The sequence below is a fragment of the Poeciliopsis prolifica genome, unplaced genomic scaffold (assembly GCF_027474105.1).
Source record: "Poeciliopsis prolifica strain line A6 unplaced genomic scaffold, Auburn_PproV2 SCAFFOLD035, whole genome shotgun sequence".
Lineage (NCBI taxonomy): Eukaryota > Metazoa > Chordata > Actinopteri > Cyprinodontiformes > Poeciliidae > Poeciliopsis > Poeciliopsis prolifica.
Window position 1 is genome coordinate 1,726,726 of NW_026562410.1, and position 19,871 is coordinate 1,746,596.

At 38.8% G+C, this 19,871-nt stretch overlaps 1 protein-coding gene across 10 annotated transcripts in view; it reads left to right on the top strand.

Annotated features, from left to right (window-relative positions):
* ntng2b (netrin g2b) overlaps nucleotides 1-19,871 on the top strand; it is a 78,220-nt gene that overhangs the window by 54,999 nt on the left and 3,350 nt on the right. For 5 of the 10 annotated variants that reach the window (XM_055052554.1, XM_055052555.1, XM_055052547.1 and 2 more), the window contains 26 exons: nucleotides 804-914; nucleotides 1,231-1,338; nucleotides 2,835-2,942; nucleotides 3,033-3,131; nucleotides 3,242-3,343; nucleotides 3,702-3,782; nucleotides 3,981-4,091; nucleotides 4,818-4,913; nucleotides 5,106-5,180; nucleotides 5,389-5,475; nucleotides 5,648-5,686; nucleotides 5,970-6,068; nucleotides 6,486-6,560; nucleotides 6,659-6,757; nucleotides 6,878-6,976; nucleotides 7,698-7,805; nucleotides 7,964-8,053; nucleotides 8,205-8,315; nucleotides 8,462-8,524; nucleotides 8,680-8,781; nucleotides 9,427-9,504; nucleotides 9,636-9,716; nucleotides 9,805-9,921; nucleotides 11,272-11,379; nucleotides 12,114-12,188; nucleotides 14,615-14,782. In XM_055052554.1, the coding sequence (XP_054908529.1) occupies nucleotides 804-914; nucleotides 1,231-1,338; nucleotides 2,835-2,942; nucleotides 3,033-3,131; nucleotides 3,242-3,343; nucleotides 3,702-3,782; nucleotides 3,981-4,091; nucleotides 4,818-4,913; nucleotides 5,106-5,180; nucleotides 5,389-5,475; nucleotides 5,648-5,686; nucleotides 5,970-6,068; nucleotides 6,486-6,560; nucleotides 6,659-6,757; nucleotides 6,878-6,976; nucleotides 7,698-7,805; nucleotides 7,964-8,053; nucleotides 8,205-8,315; nucleotides 8,462-8,524; nucleotides 8,680-8,781; nucleotides 9,427-9,504; nucleotides 9,636-9,716; nucleotides 9,805-9,921; nucleotides 11,272-11,379; nucleotides 12,114-12,188; nucleotides 14,615-14,782 (2,490 nt within the window). The remainder of the gene's footprint in view (nucleotides 1-803; nucleotides 915-1,230; nucleotides 1,339-2,834; nucleotides 2,943-3,032; nucleotides 3,132-3,241; nucleotides 3,344-3,701; nucleotides 3,783-3,980; nucleotides 4,092-4,817; nucleotides 4,914-5,105; nucleotides 5,181-5,388; nucleotides 5,476-5,647; nucleotides 5,687-5,969; nucleotides 6,069-6,485; nucleotides 6,561-6,658; nucleotides 6,758-6,877; nucleotides 6,977-7,697; nucleotides 7,806-7,963; nucleotides 8,054-8,204; nucleotides 8,316-8,461; nucleotides 8,525-8,679; nucleotides 8,782-9,426; nucleotides 9,505-9,635; nucleotides 9,717-9,804; nucleotides 9,922-11,271; nucleotides 11,380-12,113; nucleotides 12,189-14,614; nucleotides 14,783-19,871) is intronic. The other 5 variants (XM_055052552.1, XM_055052550.1, XM_055052551.1 and 2 more) reach the window with 5 other exon arrangements.

The following is a 19,871-nucleotide window of genomic DNA, read 5'->3' on the forward strand; positions in this document are numbered from 1 at the left end:
TAGGAAAAACTGTATAGTTTTTCAAAAAAATGTTATGAAAAAATGAAACTCGTTCACCTACTTTCTGTTTTGAAAAACCCTTAAAGTTCATGCCCTTGATGTGTTTCTGTAAACTTTAGACCTGCTCTGTATTAACTAAACTGGTTTCACATCTCTCCTTTTTTGTTGGACTCAATCTGTTAGCCCAAAAAGCATACAGTAGAGAATCTTGGGAACAATATAAAGCCCTGAAGGAGAAGTAGGCAGAGGCAATTAAAAATGTGTTACAATTGGTATGTGTGTGTGAGGTTAGCTGGTATTGATTGGAGATGTTTTGTTCTCATCTTGACACAGGAAAATACATCCGTGAGAAGGCGTTACTGTATCATAAGCCAGGTATTTTGTGCTTTGTCTCGGTATAGTTTGGATAAAAAAGGGGGAACGAACATTCAGACACATTTATGACGTTCACATAAAAGCGGGAGCGTGTTCTAACTTTTGCACCCAGTGTGAAAATGTAGCCATGAAGAAGCTGCTGAAGCCCCTCTGACTCTCTCAGCTCTCCCCCATCCCTCCCGAAGCCCAGGGCTGAGGCCCCCAAAGGGCCCATCCGCTATCTGACAGAGAGGGGGAGAGAGAGAGAAAGAAAGACAAGAAAAAAGAAAACTAGGTCTTAGCAGAAGGCAGGAAGACAATAGACTATCAGTAATCTTTAGCTGCTGCAGCATCAGCCTAATTATGAAGTTTGTATTGTTCAGGCTGCTGAGGAAATACCCCACAAGGTCTCTGTTCTAGTGTTGTTGATTATGACTGTGGTTCTTCAGTTTCCCACAAGTCTGTGCATGAGAGTCATGGACACAAGGCAACAAGCTCCACTGAGCATGAGCAAGACATGGAGGAAGAGGAGGACGAAGAGGAAACATCTAAAACGACAGGTATTTCACGTAAATGTAGAGGCAGACTTAACTCTCGTGCGCAAAATAAATTTTTTTATTATGGACGTTGACAGCTCAGAGTGAAAAATGGCCATATAAAAACTCAAGGTCAGATCTATATAAATTCATCTCTTCGCCGACAAAGTGGTCTGTCATTGAGGCAATTTTTGACACCAAGAGCATCATCATAGATTCACTTAGACAGCGACTGAAGCTGATGGGCTCAAAATGAAAACCAGACTTTTAGAGAAAAGGGGGAAAATAAATTTCACCTCCTTTTGAGGACCTTTGTGTAAACAGTGTTGCTCTGTGATAGGTGCCCACAGTCCACAGCCCCGACACGAGACTCACGGCCACAAACCGACAACTTTATCTGAACACGAAGGGCAGCGGAGAGAGGCGGAGGGACATGCAGAGGCTGAAGGTATCCATTTTGTTTGGATGTTAGTTCTTCAATCAGCCATAGCTTATTGTAATTGTGCAAACATTTGCTCTTAACGAGATTTAATTTTAACTGTGAAGCAGATCTATCAGCAAATCCCTGCATTTATAGCTGTTTGCATTGAACAAATTGAATATATAAGTTTCAACACAAAGGCCATTTTAATGTCTGCGCCAGTTTTATAATTATTAAACCCATTTCTAAAACTCTTTGGCTTTGTGTGCGGCTTCCTCCTTTGTCAATTCCCACTAGATTTTCACTAGTGATCAAGTCAGACAACCATGATATCCAGTCCAAAATCCTACATGAATTCTTCTGGAACTAAGGTTGTGGTGCATGTCTTGGAGTTTGGGTAGTGGTCCTTTTAGTGTTTATTGCGTGTGTTACTTTGGAAATGGAAGTCTTCCTGCCAGTCTTTCGATGTCAGTCAGTGGTTTTCTGACAACCTTCCTCCTCAGGAATCATGCAGGTAGCAGGTTTGTTTTTTAAGTTTGAGCTTGTGAACTGTGGGGGGCTTTGCTATCTTTTGTAGCTGTTTATTGTTCTTGTGCAAGGAGCTGATCTCTTCCTGAGAATCTCTTCCAAATTGGAAATGGTAAAGCATCATATGAACAATTCAGACGAGGTCGATTTAGAGGAAAATGTATGTTTTTGAGAACTCAAATGAGAGACCAAATGGCAATTTTAGCCTTTCCTACTGTTCAAAACATTCTACAGGAATATTTCAGGGATGTAGTCTTCCTCACCATCACATCATGCAGCAGTAGTTGTAAAGCTATCGTTTAATTGCAGACATAGGCCACATATTATGCCAGAATATAATACAGGCAAAGAGCAACGGCTAGATAGCAAATATTTGTATCTGGGAACCATAAATATATTGAAGCTGCAAATATTTTCCTATCAAGGGGACAATGTTTGCAGCTGATCTCAGGATAATTATGGAGAACTTAAAAAATAAGTGTCTGGTTTATTTGATGAGCTCTGGTTACAGCTTTCGGAGTCGTTGCCCAGACTGTTACAGAGGATCCATAACTTAACACTAAGTGGGGGCATAAATTGTGTTTGCTGCTATAAAAGTCATTAGAGCTGGCTACATGCAACGCCTTGTATTAGCGGCTCAGATAAGGCACTCCAGTGTTTGCTACCTCACATCATTATCACAAATCAGTTTGTACAGCTATTAAGATAAAAATCTATGTACTCTGGCATTCCACTTTACAGAAGTCATAAAATAATTAGCTCATTACCAAAGCAGGAGTTTTCTGCTGAGCTTATCGGATACGTTGTCCTTTTTCCATACAACGATCAACCAACTCCGGTTTTCTTAGATTGAATAATTTCCAGTTTAATCAATCATAAACCATTCAGAGGGAAAACTGCTGTCAGGCAACCAAGAAAATTAAAGAAACTTTTGAAATACAGTACATAGTCTTGAAATTTCCTTTGCTATTTCAGTTAACCTTGTGATTTTTCAGACCTCCACAAGTCTGAAGAGTATACACATGAAACTCAAAGCCACAAAATACCCTCACCTGCACATGGAGAGAAAGGGAAGCAAACAGAAAATCATGTTGAAATTAAAGGTATCTCTTCACATGTGCAGGCAATATTAACCTGGACATAACAGAACATTTTAATTCTTTATGCTTCTTATAATGATTCTGTTGTGTCAGACCCTCATGCATCTATGGGACACAAACATGAAACTCATGGACACTCGACAAAAACCTCCTCTGGGCACGTAAAAGACAGCATTGATACTGAGAAGACAGGTATTTATGAATCTGAGAATTAGTTTTAGTGATTAGCTCCGTAGACTTTCATGTTTGGTGAAAAACAATAGAAAATGTTTGAGATTTCGCTGAAAACCTTGGTTTGCCAGTTTCCCATATGACGGAGGGACATGTACATGAGGCTCATGCATCAGCCGGCCTGTCTGAACACGGTGAAGAGCAGCACACAAAGGCAAATCCTCACAAGACAGGTAACCAAATTTCTATGTTCACGTTCTGATCGGTTGTTCTGAGATTAGACCCTCAAGGTCACTGCTTGAGTGCGATAACATAAGACCAAAAGAAATCCTATCTAGGCAAATATTTGTAGCTTTTTTGGGGGGCGTGAGGGTTAAATTAATTGCCATTGTAGTTTGCAAATATTTACTTATATAACTGGCCTCAGAGACAGAAAAACTGAAAAAAATCACTTAAAATCACAATGCCCTAACTTAGAAAAAGCATTGGCAGCTTGATGGCTACTAAAAGAGCTGTTGATATTCGGCTCCCCAGACGGTTTTCCTCATTTTGGAAATAACAATCATGTCTTGATTATTTCCAATGAGTTAGAGGGACATGGACATGAGGTGCATGGCCACAGAGCAACTTTACCTGAACATGAAGAGGGAAAAAACACAAAGTCTCAAACAGGTATGTAATGCAGCAGCTCTGTAGTGTCACATGGATACATAATCTCTACCGTAGCAGTAGAAACCAATAGTGGTTAATTTCTCAACATGACCTCTAACAGTAGTAAATGACGCAATGACAGAATCAAGGCAGGAATGCATCTTAGTGTCTGCTTTCTTCCTGGCTTTGCTTACAACAATGGCATCTGTGATGTGACAGTTTCCCACATGTTTGAGGGACACTCACATCAACCCCATGGCCACAAAACACCCACTTCATCCCAGTCACATGGAGAGAAAGGCCATGAGCACGGGCATGAAGACATTAAAGGTATATTCTTGTTTTTAAGAGTTTTTCTCATTTTAAAGCTGTAACTCTGCTGTCTGTCTTGCCTTGCCTGTTGGTGGAACCAGAAACACATTTCTATGTGACTTCAGGTCTTAGGAAATTGTGATTCTGAAGTAAAATCGTATTTATTCATGAAGTGAGTGTATAGGTTTTTATGTGTGCCAGATGTAGATGCTAAGTGTGCATGCTAAGTATATGAATGGCAAAATAAGTTACTTTCTGTAGTGGGTTTTTATTGATTTTGTCCTACTTCACAACTTACATTGAAAGTTCAATCAGCTATAAACCGTTCATGAGTGCGCCCAAGTGGCCAAGTAACATCAGCTTATTCCAACAGAAAGTTAGTCTGTCTTGACAGAAACTTCAAGAATTTAGCATGCTGAGGTGAGTGAATCCTCAACAGGACAGACAGTGTTTGAAGAGAGTGTCATGAGATAAAATGTTATTGGGTTCAGAAATATCACTTTCAACAGTTTCATAACTTTGTCACATATTAATTTTAGATTCCATTTCTAAACTGTAGCGCTCCTACCACTAAATTTGTTGTCATAACCAAAATTAGAGAGTTAGCAATAAAATTTTAAAATGCATGACAGGCAGGTGGAGCCTGGTGATAGAGTGGATGTCCTTAAGCTTGCAGTCTTTGACAAAGTTATTGTAAAAATATATAGATGTGCTGCTTTTATAGTAATGATTGTGGTGTTTCAGCTCACAGCAGTCATGGAGAAAACATACATCAGGCTCATGGTCATGAAGCAGCATCTGAACACAGAGCAGAGGGTGAAAAATCCCCAGAAAGACAAGGTATCATTACAGGATGTAACATAAAGCTTAATGCCATCAATGAATGCTTGAACTCTAGTTTATTTCTGTGGTAATCAATGCAGAGTCAACAAAAATATTGACTTTGAAAGTCACAATGCTGTAAACATTAGAAGCTTTAAAAAAATGATTTGCTTAATTATCTCAATTTTCATAAAAATCTCAATGTTGCAGTCCTCCACAACCATGAGAACCACGGACACAAAACAAGCTCAGAGGAAAATAGGCAAGAGGAGACTAACAGCATAGGTATCTTGTTCACTTGTGGGGTTGGGGTTTGTTTATCATTTTATTCAAATTAAAGTTACCAGGGATTTTTTTTTTCCTCAAGAGAAATAACAATGAACAAACGGGTAGAAAGACACTGAAAGTTTGATGTGAGGACTAAAATGTAATTAGGAACTATTCAGAGTGTTTTATTTTTCTTATTTTGTTCTTTGCAATCTTGCTGCGTCAGACACACATGGGCACAACACCCAGGAACACATTAAACCAGCCGGTCACGGGCATGAGGAGCATCCACACAGAACAGCTGAAACCACAGGTATTAGCATGTAATTACAGATTGTTTCGATAAACAGACAACAAAAATGATCATTTGCATGTCCTGTCATTTTGGACAACTTAAATTCCACGGATGTTACTCGTGTGGTATTTTACGTCTGGAATAAAAGGTAACAATTATGCCGTGTGTTGCTAACGATGATGTTTATCAGTCTCCCATACATCTGAGCGACAGTTTCACGGAACGAAAGGTGAGGCAAAACATACAAAAAGAAAAGCCTTCTGTCACTGTGAACGATTCACAGGTAGAAAATCCGTCCTGTAGAAATTTTCTTACATCCCTGTAGTTTCACGTTTTCCATCTTAGTTTGTTTCACACACATACATTCACTTGGAGATCCTAACCTCTGTAGTATCCTGAGAACTCATACTCATTCAGCAATGTTAGCTCCACTCCAATGAAGTAGATGAGAAATGGAAACATAATTCTTCGTTCTTTTTAATGGATGACATTAGAATAATGTGTTGTGTTAGGCCATCACGCATCTGAGGAACAATCGCATGGGACTCTGAAGCATCAAACATCATCTCATCATGGAGAGGGCCACATAGAAACACAAGCTGGAAGGAAAGGTACCCTTATTAGTTGTAGTGGTTGGAAGTGCATTATGTGGGAGAACTGCATCGGGTGGCTTAAGTCGAAATGTGTGTAATGCTTGAAATGCAAGAGATATAAGTCACACATAATGTGTTTTATAAACTGGATCTTTCCTTCCTGACACAATGATTTGTGAGCTCATGCCAATAGCTTTTCCTTTATTTAATAGGAACTGTGATGATTTTCAAGAAAAAAATATTTGACTTGCTCACAAGCAAAAGTACATATACAATCTTCAAAAAATTTGTCCCTGAAAGAGATGGAGGAAAATCACTTTCCTTCCAGGGCTTCAATAGATTTACCTACAAGTTACACCTTGTAGAAATGTATGAAAGTAAAATTAATCTTTTATTATTATTATTTTTGTATTAACACTAAAATTGATGGGCCAGACCAGCACACATCTGAGGAACATGGACATGTAATTCAGAGCCAGACATTATCTCATCATGGAGAGGAGAGAAAAGGTAACACACTTCTATTATTAACAGAATAATAATGTTTTCTGAATGGATGCCCAAAGAAAAAAAAAACATCTTAAATATGTGTATTATTTTCATGATAGCTTTGTCGGCCCCCCACAAATCCGATGGACATGTTCATGAGACTCATGGCCATAAAACAGCAACAGATGAGCGAGGGCACAGTAATACACAAAAAGCAGGTATCTATTCAGTTTGTGATCTTGGCAGTGGTTTCTTTATATTAGAGTGTGTGTCTACTAGAAACAGAAAAAGTGAGTGTGAGTGTTTGCTGCCTATATTAATGAACATTATTGCATCAGTCTCCCAGATGCATGAGACGCTCGCACAAGGCCACAAAACAACATCCTCACCTGGACATGGAGAGGAGGGGCACGGACACAATATAATAGAAAGGACAGGTATACAGTATGGATGTAATAATCTTATGGCAATAATCTGAAGCTGGACTGATGAAAACATCAGAGAGAGAAAACAGCCAGCCACTTTTTTTTTGCTTTTTGCTACATCAGAACCACAAACTTTAACGTTTTTGGGGAGATTTCATGTGATGGTGCAACAGCAATTAGTGTGTAGCTGTGAACTAGAGGGAAAAGGAGACAGGTTTTTTGACAGTTTTTACAAATAAAAATATGAAATGTGCATAATGTGTTATATTTGCCCGTTCTTTGCGAATAAGCTCCGGATCAGCTGGGCTGAGATTTACGTATACTGGGTCACTCGGTATATGTAATGCACACCTTGCCAGACATGCCAGTTTAAGTGGTCAACTATGCATCCTTTTCCTTTCTCTGCATTTGTATGTGCTACTTTATGTAGGTCTGCTATTAAATAAATTCTATTAAATTCTCTAAAATACACAGAAGTTTGTGGTTGTAACAAAGTAAGAAAAAGCAGGAGATGTGTGAATAATTTCTCGAGACACTGCAAGTTTACCAAAATGATCTGAAATCTTAATTAGAAAATAGTAGCATACTTTTTTAAAATTAGGCGCTGTATGATTTTTAAATGATATATCACAATATCAGGAAAATAAATAAACAAAATGATGCCATTGGAACCTTAAAAGTGTAAGAAGGAAACACTTTGTTTATATTCTTAATATTAAATGATTTATTTCAGATCCCCTCAAGCCTAGTGGACACGTACATGATGCTCATGGTCACATACCAGCAACCCCACATGGGCATGGAGAAGAGGGGCATACACACACACACACTGAAAGGACAGGTACATGTTATAGAAAGCAGAGACATTTCAGTTGAAAACTCTAATGTCACTAATACTAAATATGTAAGTTTACAGAAAATAACTGAAATTTAAATGTGCAAAAGGTAGATATTTACTCGAGCATTTACTCGTAAGCTAAACGAAAACATGTATTTCAGATCCTCATGAGTCTCAGACTCACCATGGCCACAAATCCGCTACTTCACACGGAGCGACGGAGCACACACACACAAAAGTGGAAAGTACAGGTAAACTTTTAGAGGGATAGTCAGAAGTTTTTGTAAACTTCTTCAAAACATTGAGGTCATCCACATTTACAAAGCATGCCCCCAAAAGAGTCAAAAGCTGCAAAAAGCAGTTTTTTTTCATCTGGTATTTTATTGACAATTATTATTTCAGATGCTCATGTGTCTCACGCCCATGTACATCACAGTCAGAACCCGCCAGCCTCACAAGGACACGGAAAGACAGAGCACTCCCATAGACAAGTTGAAGTGATTCAAACTGCAGGTATAGTTGTTAGAGGGAGTAGATATTGTTCTCTTAGAATCAAATAATGTTTGATACATAACAGATACGTTTGTAAAATGGGGAGAAAATATAAGGACAATGCTGTGCAGACTTGTCTTTTTTTTTTTTGATAACACTTATTCCAGATCCTTCGGCGTCTCATGGACACGGACATGAGTCGGACACACACAGAAAAGCTCAAGTGACAGGTATATTTACCAGATTTAGTCCAAGATTGGGTCATAGACACATTATGTTGGTACATATGAAAAACAAAATGAAAGCTAACATCAATTAGAAACTGAGGAAAGATATTTTTAGAGTGTTTTCTTAGAGATCTTAATAAATCAAAATGTTAATCCAGGCCATGGCAAGTCCCACGGACATGAGACTCATGGTCACAGTTCAACAGCCTCGCATGGACACAGAGAGGAGGAGCACGCGCCCAGAAATGTTGAAATGACAGGTAGAACTGTCAGATACAGCATAATGCAAACGTATTCAAAGCCTTTGACCTCTTAATATATATTTTTGTAACATCACAACCAGAAACTTCAACATATGTCATTGGAGTTTGATGTGATAAACCAACATTCTGTGTTATTTGTGACGTGTTTGGAAAATAACCTGAAAAAGGTGGAGCAGATTTAGTTTTACGAAAAATGATGTGCGACCAATTGCAATTAGACATTGCATAATTGCTGAGCAGAGTCCACCTGTGAACAAGAAGAAATCTATTGTTGGTCCCTAGTCTCAGGCTTTATTTTAGAGTATCGGATCAAAAGGGGAGGAATGTAAATGTGCGCACATTTTTATTTCTAAAATCATAAATAATCTACTTCACGAGCATGTGCTACTTTTTTCTTGGTTTATCACATAAAATCCAAATGAGACGCATTTACATTTGTAACTGCAAGTTGACAAAATGTTGAAAAAAACCTTGAGACATATGAATACCTTTGCAACACAGTATGTTGTGGTAGTTTCATACAACAAGCACAAAAGTAAAAAAAAAATAAAAATAAAATAAAAAAAGCTACAAAAACGAATGCACAAAAACAACTAGTGATGTACAACAGATGTTTATTTGTAACCTCAATATTGATTCCAGATGCTTCCAAGTCCCATGGACATGGACATGATACTCAAGGCCACAAATCAGAGCATGGAGAGAGACGGCATAGCCCAGGTACCTCTTGGTTGTGTATCAATATTCTAGATAGAGTGTAGCATAGCATAGAATAGAATAATTCCTCATTACTTACATTTGGAATCTCCTAATAATAATAATAATAATAAGTGTTGTTTCTGGTTGTGAAGACCCTCATAAGTCTGAAGGACATGCCCACAAATCCACATCATTTGTACATCAGATGGAAAGTGGAGGGCACAGGGAAACAGGTATCTCTCTTTACATGCTGTGGAAGAGATCTTCCTATAAATCAACGTAAGAGCTTTACTTACATCTCTGCTGATAATGGCATTTCAGTCGCACATGGTTCTGAGGAGCACGCACACAGCACTCACGGCCACAAAGCACCAATCCCATCACGGCATGGGGAGGACAGGGAGGACGCTCACAACCACAGGAGGGCTGAAAATGAAGGTACTTCGATTTTATGCAGTCATTGCGACGCGCTCGTAGATTTACAGTAGCTATGAATACTACATTACATGTGAGGCAGCGCAAGCGGAGTAGATAAACATTTACAACAAATTAGGCTTGGCAGCTCACGCTGAGAGGGAAAATGCATCGAAACTTATCTCTTCAACTGAATAATTACCTGTCAGTCAACATGAGCAATACTGCTAAATCTTGATCTGGTCGTAATAGTAGTGCCATATTATTTTATGAAAGGCTTTTAGTGATGTTGAAGGCAGGAAGTAAGAAAAAAAAACCTGCACGGTATACAAAGTAAAGATCAAATATGCAGTTTCACTCTAATCAGAGTGTTGTAAGCATTTGGTATTGGCTTTTTATTATCATTATTATTGATGTCAATAATTTTTTACTCAAAAATCTGTGAATGATGCTGACTTTGTAGTAGTGTTTGTACTATGGTGTCATGAAAAGTATTTGCCCACTTACAGATTTATTTCAGTTTATATTTTTTCCTCACACTTAAATGTTTGAGATCGACAAACAAAGAAAAAAAGAAAATTGTATAATTATGATTTCATTTATCGTGGTATAAGCTATTCAAACCTACCTTGCCCTTTGTGGGAAGGTATTTGCCTCCGAAACCCAATAGCTACGTTAATTACCAAGGAGTCATTTACTCCACTGTCAAGGAGTTTTGGCTCCCTGCTCTCAGGAAAAATGTTATAATTTAGCCACGTTGCAAGTGTGACCAGTCTATTCAAGTTTATGCTGCAGTCATAGTCTAGACTTTTCAATTTTTATTTTCTAAGTGTTTCAAAGGTGGACTTTATGGTGTGATTCAGATCAATGACCCAGCTTAAAGCCCCAAACTGGACAGACATTTCCCTTCAGGTTTTCTATTGTGGTAGAGAGCAAAAGTCATGGTTACTTATACAGTAAGTCAGCAACATTATGCCAGCATTTAACTCATTTGAATGCTGGTGTGTAATATTTTGCCAAAAGTCCTGGGGGTCATTAGGTGTAACAATTTCCACACTGATGGATGTCAGAGATTTTTTTTTTTTTTCATTTGTTGTTGGATTTATTTAGCTTCAAGCACGATGACTTGCTCAGCAAATTTTTCAGCCTGTTTAATGGTGTCAAATAATTTTTTTTTGAATCTGGCAGTAATAAAGTGTCTGTGTCCCCAATAAAGTTAAAACTTAAAAACTGACAACAACAACAACAAAAAAAAGAAGTAATTAACAAAGGAGCAAATTATTTTCACAGCATTGTATGTCACTTGGTAAACCACTCATTTAAACCATGCTGAGCAAACATAAATTGATTTTTCGAGTTGTGGATCGTTTGTAGAGCACAGTATCATTGCAAACCACGGGAGAGGAGGAGGTGGTCACGGGACCATAAGACATGGTGTTCGGAAAGAAGACGACGAGGACAAAGAAAGAGGGAAAAAGAAAGGTAGAATCCTGCATTGATGTGGTCGCACAGCGGTTCCTAACTGGTTGTACATATTGATTACACAGTTACGCAGCTGAGGCAGGCTTATGGGATTGCCAAAGCAGAGCTTATTGTTTTTCTGCAACTATTTGTTAGCAGTATTTGTGCTGAAGTGAGGCTTGCTGCCCTGCTTACGGTCTCGGAGTTCTGTTTCTTATCGTCCCTTGAATGCGGACGCATAAAAACACATGTAATGAGTTGTTAGCGTGAAGAAATTCTTGAAACATCTCAATCTCAATTTTGATGCCTTCCTGTCAACACCCAAGAAACTTCAAACCAGTTCCACGCTGGTTTCCTACTTTTTAGTTTGTTTCAGAATAACAATTTACACAAATTACCACTTGTGAACACATCGCCTTTTCAGCCACATCAAAACATACTTGTAACTAGAAAACAACACAAAACATTTCTCTGTCAATGAATTTTGTTTCAATTATGTCCAACCAGTAAAGAACTCTGCAGTAGTTGTAGAGTCTATCAGCTTTGCAGAACAATTTCAACCCATTTTCTCACAAAGACTTAGGTTTTAATCCCAGACACCTAATCTATTAGATTCCTCTTTAGACTCCAGTGTTGTTCTGATACTGTCCTCTAGGCTATGCAGACTCCAGCTGTGAGAATGTAAAGTGCAGTAGAAGACTGTGGCATGGTGGATGACATGAATCTTAAACAAAGGTTCCTTGATTTCCCCAAAGGGCTTCTGAAACTCTTGATCTCAGGAGAGCCTCAGGTCAAACAGTTACTCGGGATCGTATATGACAATTTTAAAGGTAAGAGGTCGATTTTTTTGGCAGCGGGTCCAAAGAACCGGACAGAAGGATTGTATCTCAATGCACCTTCTGGATTCTTTGGTGTAAAAGTGGAACATTTGTAGAAAAATTCCTTCGCCTTGCTCCGTCTTTTTCATCTGACCCTCTTTGTTCATTCCTTCCCTCTGCGCCTGCTCCCCTCTCATGGCTGTGTTCATTTTGTGTTCATGATTAAGGTAAGAAGTTGCACTTTGTGTTCCTGCTGCTGTTCAAACACCTGCTGGTTGTTCACGTTTCTTTTTCTCCTCTGAAAAGGACTCTTGTTTGGAAAATATGCAATTGTTGCTATAAACTCACAATAGTCAGTCCGGACGGTTTTCCTCTTTCTCTCACTGTGACCTTTCACTGTTAACCATTCGCAACTGATAAATACCAATAAACCAGCATCTTGACTCATAACACTAATTTGAGGAAGAATGTCCCATTCCCTTTCCAGTCTGGAAAGTAATTGGCCATTTATATTTAATTAGGCAGGTCTCCCCTACTGCTTGCACGATTCCCTCAGTGCTGAGAGAGGCACTTTATGGTTCTCCTTGTGTTGGCTTCCTTAAACCGGCTCATTAATATTTTAGCTGGCATCATCAGCCGAACAATAATAAAATAATAATGTGACGGCTGATTAAACAGCTAAATTCCGACTTTTTAATGTGCATTTAAATGTGTATTTGCATAAACATGCCCGGTAAACGCCTCTTTAGAGGACAGTGATGCCTTGCAGCACACTACTGCAGCCAACTTCTAAAGCTTAATAAAAGCTTAATTAGGAAGCGGCCTCAGCCAAGATAATCAGCGAGAGTGGAGCAACACCGCTGCACCGCCTCTGCACAATGCAGACACCTCTGCACAATGCAGACACCTCTGCTCCTAATATCATTAATCTCTCTCTGAAGAGAAATTATTCCAATCATGGCACAATTTTCCTTTCTTGTTTTGTTGTTGCTGTCGTTTTTTTTGGGGGGGGGGAGGGGTTTCGGCTAGTGTTGCTGGGACAGACTGGCGACCTGCACAGGGTGTACTCTGCCTCTCGCCCAGATACAGCTGCAAATAAGCACTGCGATTGTGACACTGGCGCTACCTCAAAGTCGAGAACCTGCCTCAAAAAGCAGCTGCATAAACACTAACTTTAAATAATCCATAGGCTAATCTACTATTTAATAATAGCATGCTGAATTATAGCAGTGCACAAACACACACAATGTATTTTTACCTATCATTCTATGCAACATGTCTTTATTGCCAAAGTTATAAATGTTGTATTCATATTAGCTCTTCGTTTTTCGACTATTTCACCTCAGCTGCATTGTTCAAACAACTATAGGTTTAGTGAAAGTTGTTGGAGTCATATTGAATTGAAAATGAAGCATCAGATCAGAATACAGTGCTAAAAATAAATAAATAAATAAATATTAGTTTGAACAACAGCTTAATCAATGTGAAGCGGTACATTGCACAGATTCATGCAAATGTTTCAGTGCTCCATAATAAACTCAAGCCAATCATTTACAGGAAGATTTACCATCTGCTGCACATGTGCCGATAATAATACTAAAAAAAAAAACTATTCCAGTTAAATATATATTATATTAACCACACCATGTTTTCATTAAGATGATAATTAATAAAGCCTTAATTTTGATCATTCTCTAGCCTTCATGACCACTGGATCTGTCATATTCCTAAAAGTGATCACAAAGTTGTTATTCCACGCATGAACGACCCATGGGTTTGATTTTAAGGAGAACAGGCTTGCTGAGGAGAACTGCCCCAAATGCATCTTATTTAAATTTCAGCTAGTTTTATCTATCTCGTTTTATTGCTGCGCTCTCAACTGGACCCATCACGCTAATGAGGGTCAGGCTGATTTCGCAAGTTTCTGCTTCAGGTCCAGAAACAGCGACTGTATCCTTCACTTCCGACTCCCCAGTTTATGATTTTGCGGCTTGTAATCGAATCACCTGGTAACGTAATTAAATTCCCTGGCAGAATTAACATGCCTGAACCTACAAGAGATTAAATGCAGGAACACAAACACTCGCCCGCAGAAACACACAGGATGGAGGAATTCCCCTCAGTAATCAGTGCAGCACACCGAAGCCGACTCAGCAAACCTGCGAGTAGTGTGCTAATGGAGAGGGAGTGGTTTGTCTTTATGGAGCCAATATAGAGTGAGAGATGCACCCCATAAAACACAAGCAGAGCAGTTTATTCTTCAAACTGACACCTAACCCTGTCTGATGAATTGGTTAGAGCGGATCAGTTTGCACTTCTTCCTGCCACCCTTGATAAAATCCCTCCTCTCTCCCCATTTTGGTTATTTACACCTTGAAGTCTAAATATGAACCTGTTTTACTTGGGAACTAAACTGAAATGTGTCTCGTTTCATCCAGACTGTGAGTGCTACGGCCACTCCAACCGCTGCAGCTACATCGACTACCTGAACATCGTCACTTGTGTCAGCTGCAAGCACAACACCAGAGGCCAGAACTGCCAACACTGCAGACTGGGCTACTTCCGCAACGCCTCTGCCGAACTGGATGATGAGAACGTCTGCATCGGTCAGTCTGCTGGGAGTTGATGAGAGTGTGCGGAGGGGAGGGGGTCAGATCAACGTGTGTGCGTTGGTGTGTGTGTGTGTGGGGGGGGGGTGGGGTGTGTGTGTGTGTGTGTGTGTCAATATAGCAGCACAGTGGGATTTTTTTTCTCTGTCTAATAGAGGAGCACGTAAAAGGATGCTACTTTGAAAATTAACACAATTACTCATATAATGTGGTTTTAAGCTGAGGAATAACTGAGCATTATTGTGGATGAAGGATTAAATTTGAATGTGCAAGAACAAACAAAAAAAAATAACCATTCATACAATAAAACATATGACATTATCTAAACATATGAAAATGATCTCAAATTGAACTGGACTGTTATGAATGTTGACATTTTTTTTTTTAACTATTTAGCATGACTTTGTACTGGAGTCTAAGTACTGGAGTTGTGCAAGACATGCAGTAAGTTACATTTTGGGTAGCAGTAACTCCCATAGCAAAGGCTCCTGCTGACGTTTGTCATCTGCTGCCAGTAAACTTTACAGAGTCTGTAAATTAATGTCGGCACAAACCCAGCTGTTTTGCGAAGGCCTCAGATCTTTAATGGTAAATGTTTGTGAACGAGCAGCATCTTAAAACAAAGGACCACATCAGGCAGCTCAGGGGTAAAGTTGGGGAAATGTTTCAAGAAGGCCGAGGATACAGAACCGTTAATTTTGTCCAAAAGAACAAATATTCTGAAAAGGGGGAGCATCAATTAGGGGAGAAACCAAGAGACCCACAATGCTGGTGAATTGCTACAGAAAATTTGTAAGCAGTTTTCCACAAGCTATGTAGGAAACACAACTAAAATATGAAAGAAGTTGTTCTAAAAATGCAAACACTTTGACCCATGTGCAAAATGTGATGTGGTGGAGGAAGCTGACATCCTTCCCACAGAATAAAAAAACATGGTGGTGTTGACATTATGCTTTGTGGAAGCTTTCTTTTAGCTAAACATCTAAACATACAGATCTATTATGAAGTAGTTTGGATTAGGGCTGCCAAACTCCAGTCCTCGAGGTTTCCTGCTGTTTCCAGATGCATCTCTCATCCAACATCTGGATCAAGCTGAATTGGCCCTTCAGCATGTAGTCAAGTGCTACAGAGTCCTGCTAATGACCAAATTCTTCCATAGGTGACTGACACCCATGGTTTACATCAAAGCATATTCACGGGTTAAAATGGCCTTGACTTGGAATCTGCCAAAAGACTTGAATATGGATGTTTACATCCAATCTGACTGAGCCTCAGCGACTTTAGAAATGAGGACCATCTTTGATAATCAGGCTCTAAAAGTTCAAACATGGGAGAGGCAGACCCCTAAAGACTTGCAGCTGTACTTTTAGTGAAAGGTGATTCCACACAGTATTGACCATGGGGTGGAGGCTGAGTACAAATACATTTAACGTTTTGCTGATTTCTTTTATAAAGCATTTCAGAAATCCTTCATCCATGTCCTTTCTGCACCACAGTTACTCTACTTGGAATCGGTTTCAATGAAATACACAAATATTTATGGCTGTAATGGAAATAATGTAAAATATTCCCTTTATTTTCCTTTTTTTTTCTTTTTGAAAGGCGCTCTGTTTTCTACAGAACATTGTTTCCAAATTAGCCCTCATTTCCCCTTGGGAAAGTCTTTCTGACCACATTAATATATTTTCTAAGTTACAAATGAATTTAACTCATCTTTTCCATTTCAATTTGAGATATACAGGACATTATAAATAAAATTGATTATTACGGTAATTATTATCTTATTTTATCAAGCAGCTGTTGACTCGACCAATGTGGACTATGCGCCTCAGCGCAGCGTCAGCGCTGTGATTTTAAGTGGCCTACCACTTCAGATCTGATTTGCTCTCATTTCCACTTGCTTCCACTTTGTTTAAATGCCACTATGTTAAATGTTAAATATTTAGTAGCAAAGAAATTTCATGCCTGGACTTATTGCAGAAGAGTAGTTAGGGTAAGTATATGATTAAAAGAGTTGAGAGTTCAGCATGAATTATAGTGAATGTGTGCTGACGCCAGTCGTAGATGTGACATAAAGAATTAAAAGTATATTGAATGCTGAAATCCACGAGTTGTGTAGACTCCAACAGGAAATAAAACAAGCGTGCTTCTCTTCTTTTTATTCTCTTTCAATCAGAGCAGAGCCAGCACAACAATATGTACAGGAACTGACAAGAGATTCCCATGTTCTGGAGATAAAACTTTGTGTTTTAGGCCAGTTGCCTTTGCACCCTGAAGCAAGACGGACTACAATATGAATGGTGCAAACAGCCTCAGGCACCCTTCAAGCTGAAACTCAACATTGTAAATTACCATCATATCTGCTATGCTGAAGAGTGGGACAAGAACAATGAGGGGCATGACCGGTTTAAAACGTGTAAATATTTACTATTGCACATTTGTGTACACTTGCCGTTTATCTGCATACAGCGACGGCTGTTTTTTTGTGAAGCGTTCCTGTTGGGGAACAATCTGTTTGCATAGCTGTGGAGGTGAAATCTGGTGTTGATTTTAAGCCATCTGTAGGTGAACGGCAGGAGGCTGGAGGGTGAACTCACCACAGTCAGAGCACACACAGTTCCTGGCCTTAGAGTCAGCACAAATAAGACCCCATCAGCTCATCTGCCCGCACAGTGGCACACCGAGCACGGCCAAAGACATCCACGGTCTCTAGAGCAAAGAACATCATCTGAAAAGCTTGATTAATATACTCAATAATCACTGCTTACAGAACTGAAATACTGAAATATTAATCACTTTCCTGCTTATTTGTTTGTTTGTTTTTTTCAATATTGACTTTTATGTTTTTTACATTTTTTATAATAACTTCATTTGCAAGTTTAGCTCTGTCCAGCTTATCAATTCAAAGTCTGGAAATGGTCACAGTTTTGAATTCAGGCTCATTAAAGCAGTGCTTGGAACTTTTATTTTGAAAAAAGGAAGGAAGAAGTTATTGAGTCCGTCTGTTGTTTTGATGAGATTGACAATTAAAGATTGTTGGGTGATTGCATTCAGTTACAAGAGCATCAAGGCCTGTTCCCTATTTTAGTTATTAGTGATTAAAATGACCTGAAGTACTGTGAGAGTACTGCAGAAAACTACAAATGATAGTAAAGGAGCTTCCTGTTGGCACCAAAGTAAAATGAGTCTTAGCACTATTTGACAGTTGTATTTCAACAAAATGATTAAGGATTTTTTTTATCTTAGAACAAGGAATTTTTAAGTTTTTGTGGCATTAGAACAAAGTTACAATTAGAGTGATAAGTGTTGGAACGGCAACAGCACACATGAAGATTATTTTTATTCTAATAGCAATATTAGAATAAAAATATTCTTGTGGATATCTAGAGTATCCACTATTTTGTGGATACTCTAGATATCCACAAAATAGTGCTGGATTTTTAGTTAAACAATCATTTTATATCATCTTCATGAACCTATTTCCTATATATTTGTTTCTTAGGTTGTTAATTAATTATCACTCCACTCCTGGGCAGCCATTATTGAATCTGAACCCACGTTATTGAATTGTGGGTCAGGTTGGGACTTCCAATTTTACAAATCAAAGATACGACTTCAGCAGGTGATCGTTTCTGATTTTCCCAGCTTGCAAATTACAAATTCTGACTTTATGATGAAGAAATTGCTTTCACCTTGTGGTCAAGAGATGATTTGTACAGGTGATATATTTAAGGCTCTTTGTATTCCTTTGACTTCTGTCGAAGCTGCAAAACTGTTTTCCTGTTTCTTGCAGCGTATACCGGTTCGTAAGATCTGGCCCATAAGATCTTCAAATTCTGAGAAAGTCAGAATCATATTCTGAACAAACTGGTAAATAATGCAGCATAAAAAGGGGGACTTTTTGCATCTCTGCCAGCTTTTGAAAATAGCACCACATTTCTGACACTTACTTTTGAAATCAGACGTGATCAAAAAGCTTGCGCCTCCGCGTGGCTGAAGGGTTGTCATCAGCGTCTGAAATAAATACTTTCCGACTTAAAAGGACACCTGTCATTTTGATGTTTTTTTTTTTGCTCTGAATGTGAAGAAAGTCAAAGCAAATTCTTCAAGGCGGCGATATCCGTGCTGTTCTCTGGAAGGAAGCATGTGACAAGTTTGCGGAAAGCTCGTTAATTTAACCTCAAGTAGACCTTCAGTCAGTTTGTGTACTCATGCTGTAGACACTAACAGGAAAAAGTTGTTATGAAGCACATGGTTCGGTCCAGAGAGCTAAAAATATCTGCAAATATTACAAAAGAGCTGGTGGATGAGGCTTTTGCATCAGATATCTCGCAGGTGGTAAAAATGGGGTGAAACTGCAATAATTAGCCGAGAGAAAAGGATTACACTTAAGATCTGAATCTCTGCAACACTGCCTGCCATATCTGCACTCTGAAGACGCTCTGCTCTCCCTGCCGGGTTGTGAATCTGATTTGAAATGTGAAATGTATTGATTTATTTGGCAGGGAAAATGCACACACTTTATTCAACATTTTTGTAAGTGCACCAGACTAAGCTTCCCGTTATCCATCTGCTGTCCCTGAACAAATTACGAATTTGTTTTGCTAAGAAAAAAGGTGAAACAAATCAAGGTTAAACTGACTTAACTGTATAAATTCAGTAAAAACAATATAGTAAATATAAAACAATGGAAACTATTATAAAAAGGATGGGAAGTTTTTTTTTGTTTGACTTTTTTACATTTTCTCCACAAACACCCAATGTGTTCTAACTGATGGAGAAACATGAAGTAGAAAAATGTGGTTTCAAATTTAGGAGAAAACCAAGCAGAAGCTGCACAGGAGGAAACATAGAGCAGCGGAGGTTTTCTTAAATAGACCATAGAAATCATTAGGGTATGCTTGGTATATTCTGCAGAGTATGAGAAATATCACGCGTGAAGCAGAATCTCAGCCGGAGGTGACTGCCTGAAACAAGTCAGAGATCGGTGATGCTTAAAGCAGAGTCATGTTATTTAGCAAAGTTCTGATCTTTAACAATCTCAAAATGAAAAAAGTATGGCCCGATTTTAAATTTTGAGGGAAGA